Source organism: Microtus ochrogaster, unplaced genomic scaffold (genome assembly GCF_000317375.1).
Source record: "Microtus ochrogaster isolate Prairie Vole_2 unplaced genomic scaffold, MicOch1.0 UNK322, whole genome shotgun sequence".
Lineage (NCBI taxonomy): Eukaryota > Metazoa > Chordata > Mammalia > Rodentia > Cricetidae > Microtus > Microtus ochrogaster.
The window spans coordinates 5,102-7,283 of NW_004949420.1; the positions used below are offsets into that span (position 1 = coordinate 5,102).

Consider the following 2,182-nt stretch of genomic DNA (forward strand, 5'->3'; position numbering starts at 1 on the left):
CCTGTTTGCTAGGGACAGATTAGGACTTTCCTCCAATGTCCATGATCTCCCTTTAGAACCTCTCAGACCTTTTCATATCATCAGAATGTGAGGCCATGTATCCAAGTGTTCTATTTGACCTGGGGACTTAGACATAATGTGTGCTTATCAAGAATACTCTGCCATTCCAACTTCCCATTTAAGATCCCAGGAAACCGGCTTGCTGCACAAAGCCTTTAACGCTGCCTGGTTGGGACCTGACACAAGGACTGTGTCATTAGTCCTTAATTCTCAAGATGTCACAGGAATGCTGACACTCTCTCCTCCACAGTACTCTCCGTGTCTGTGCTCTCCTCTCTAGAGCTCCCTGGACAATCACAAATACACTTTCCTCTCAAATCCCTAGGTACAAACACACACAATCCCATACTGCTTTCCAGTGCTCACCGGCCATGGTGGAGTGAACTGCCGCTGGGTCCCCATGATTGCTTTCCCCTGTGCTGTCCTTTGAACGAGAATCCGTTATTAAATCAAAACTGGGTCTTAAATCAAGATTGGATATTATGTTATCACTGATAACATAATCAATATTATCAACCAAATTGATAATACAATCAATCAAAACCCAACATCTTCTAAACACAGCCTACCCTCGGTGCTGACTGAAGGAAGAGTGCTCCAGATATGAAAGAGTTAATCTCACACATCTGCAAGAGTGTGTTCCTAGATGGTGCATGTATGGGATATACATCCTCTCTATGGGTGACTGCTATGGGGGTAATCAAAATTGTAGCGTCTAGAACAAGAATGGTCCTGCAAAAAGCATTGTATATTGGCTCCATCCTTGGTTACTAGCAACTACATATGTAATACCACATACTGGGGTAGAGAAAAGTTATTATGTATGCATGCACATCCACACAGTTTTTTGTGTTCTCTTTTTGAGAAAAGGTTTAACATAGGCTACAGTGATCCTCTATTTCCCAAGTGCTGGGATTAAATGCATGAATCATAACACCTGGCTTCAATGTCTTGCTCTTTATTTTTGTTTCTGTTTTTCAAACAGAGACTTGTTTAACCTAGACTGGCCTCAAACTTAGTTGTGTTGACCAGGACTTTGAACATCTGATTCCCCTGCCTCCACCTCCCACTGCTATGACTCCAGGTATTCCACCACATCCAGTTTGATCAGTGCTGAGGATACTCAGGACTTCGTGGCTAACATTTTGCCAGTTGAGCTACATCTTCAGTGACTTCAATGTCATTTTAAAATTACAAATACAAGACATTAGTCAATTGACCCAAGTTGTTTTTCCTTTTGTTTTGATTTCCCTCCCCTGTTTGGTTATTTTTAATAAGGAGACTCATAGTTAAGAGTGGCCTTAAACTTATGGCTAGCCTTGTGCCTCAGTCTCCAGAGTTCCTGTTTGCAGGCATGGAGCATCATGCCAAGCTTTAGTTCTTCTGGGGAGTGACATCCATAGTCTACTGCCTTACCACCTCCAGGTGAGGACATGTGTGTGACTACTCAGTTGGTAGTTTGCATCCCTGAGTAATGTCGGGTTCAAACTATTATCTAGATTACAATTTTGCTACACATTGCTTTTGTTAAGGAAACACATCTACAGGTCAGCGATGTAGGTCAGTTACAGAGTCCTTGCCTGCATTTAAACTACAAAAAATAAAGCAAGACAATAATAAAAACTCAGCTATGTATGTTGGCACACAAGCTTACAGTCCTGTCACTTGGAAAGGTAGTGCTAGGTGCGTCTTCTGTTCACTGTGAAGTCCCATATGCAGCTATCAGATCATAGTTGCTTAGTAAAGATTTGTAGAATTTATTTAATCCTATACTGACAATGGGCAATTGCTGTTCAAAACAGTGTTCAACTACAGGATCAAGAACTACCAAGTCTGAGAAGGGGCGGGGTCCATTACCATGGCTTTCAGAAGTGCAGAGTTGCTCTGAAGGGCTGGAATCACTTCAGTAGAGGACTTTAGGTTTTGCAGAAAGACACAGCTAAGCAGAGGAGAAAAAACTCAAAAAATAGTTCCATGCAAGTAAGCATTTGTATTGGGTTTTTAAGACAGGGACAAAAATAAGAATGAAATAGAAAGCTAACATTTTCTGTGACTCTTTCAGTGTTTATCATATAAGACTTTCACAGCTGGGTAGTGGTGGCTAACAACTTTAACCCCACCA

At 41.5% G+C, this 2,182-nt stretch overlaps 1 protein-coding gene across 1 annotated transcript in view; it reads right to left on the bottom strand.

The window, feature by feature from the left end:
• LOC101986459 (baculoviral IAP repeat-containing protein 1e-like) overlaps nucleotides 1-2,182 on the bottom strand; it is a gene marked incomplete at its 5' end in the record, with an annotated part of 42,057 nt that overhangs the window by 2,412 nt on the left and 37,463 nt on the right. Inside the window, one exon of the mRNA XM_005372215.3 lies at nucleotides 1,918-1,999. Coding sequence (XP_005372272.3) covers nucleotides 1,918-1,999 — 82 coding nt within the window. The remainder of the gene's footprint in view (nucleotides 1-1,917; nucleotides 2,000-2,182) is intronic.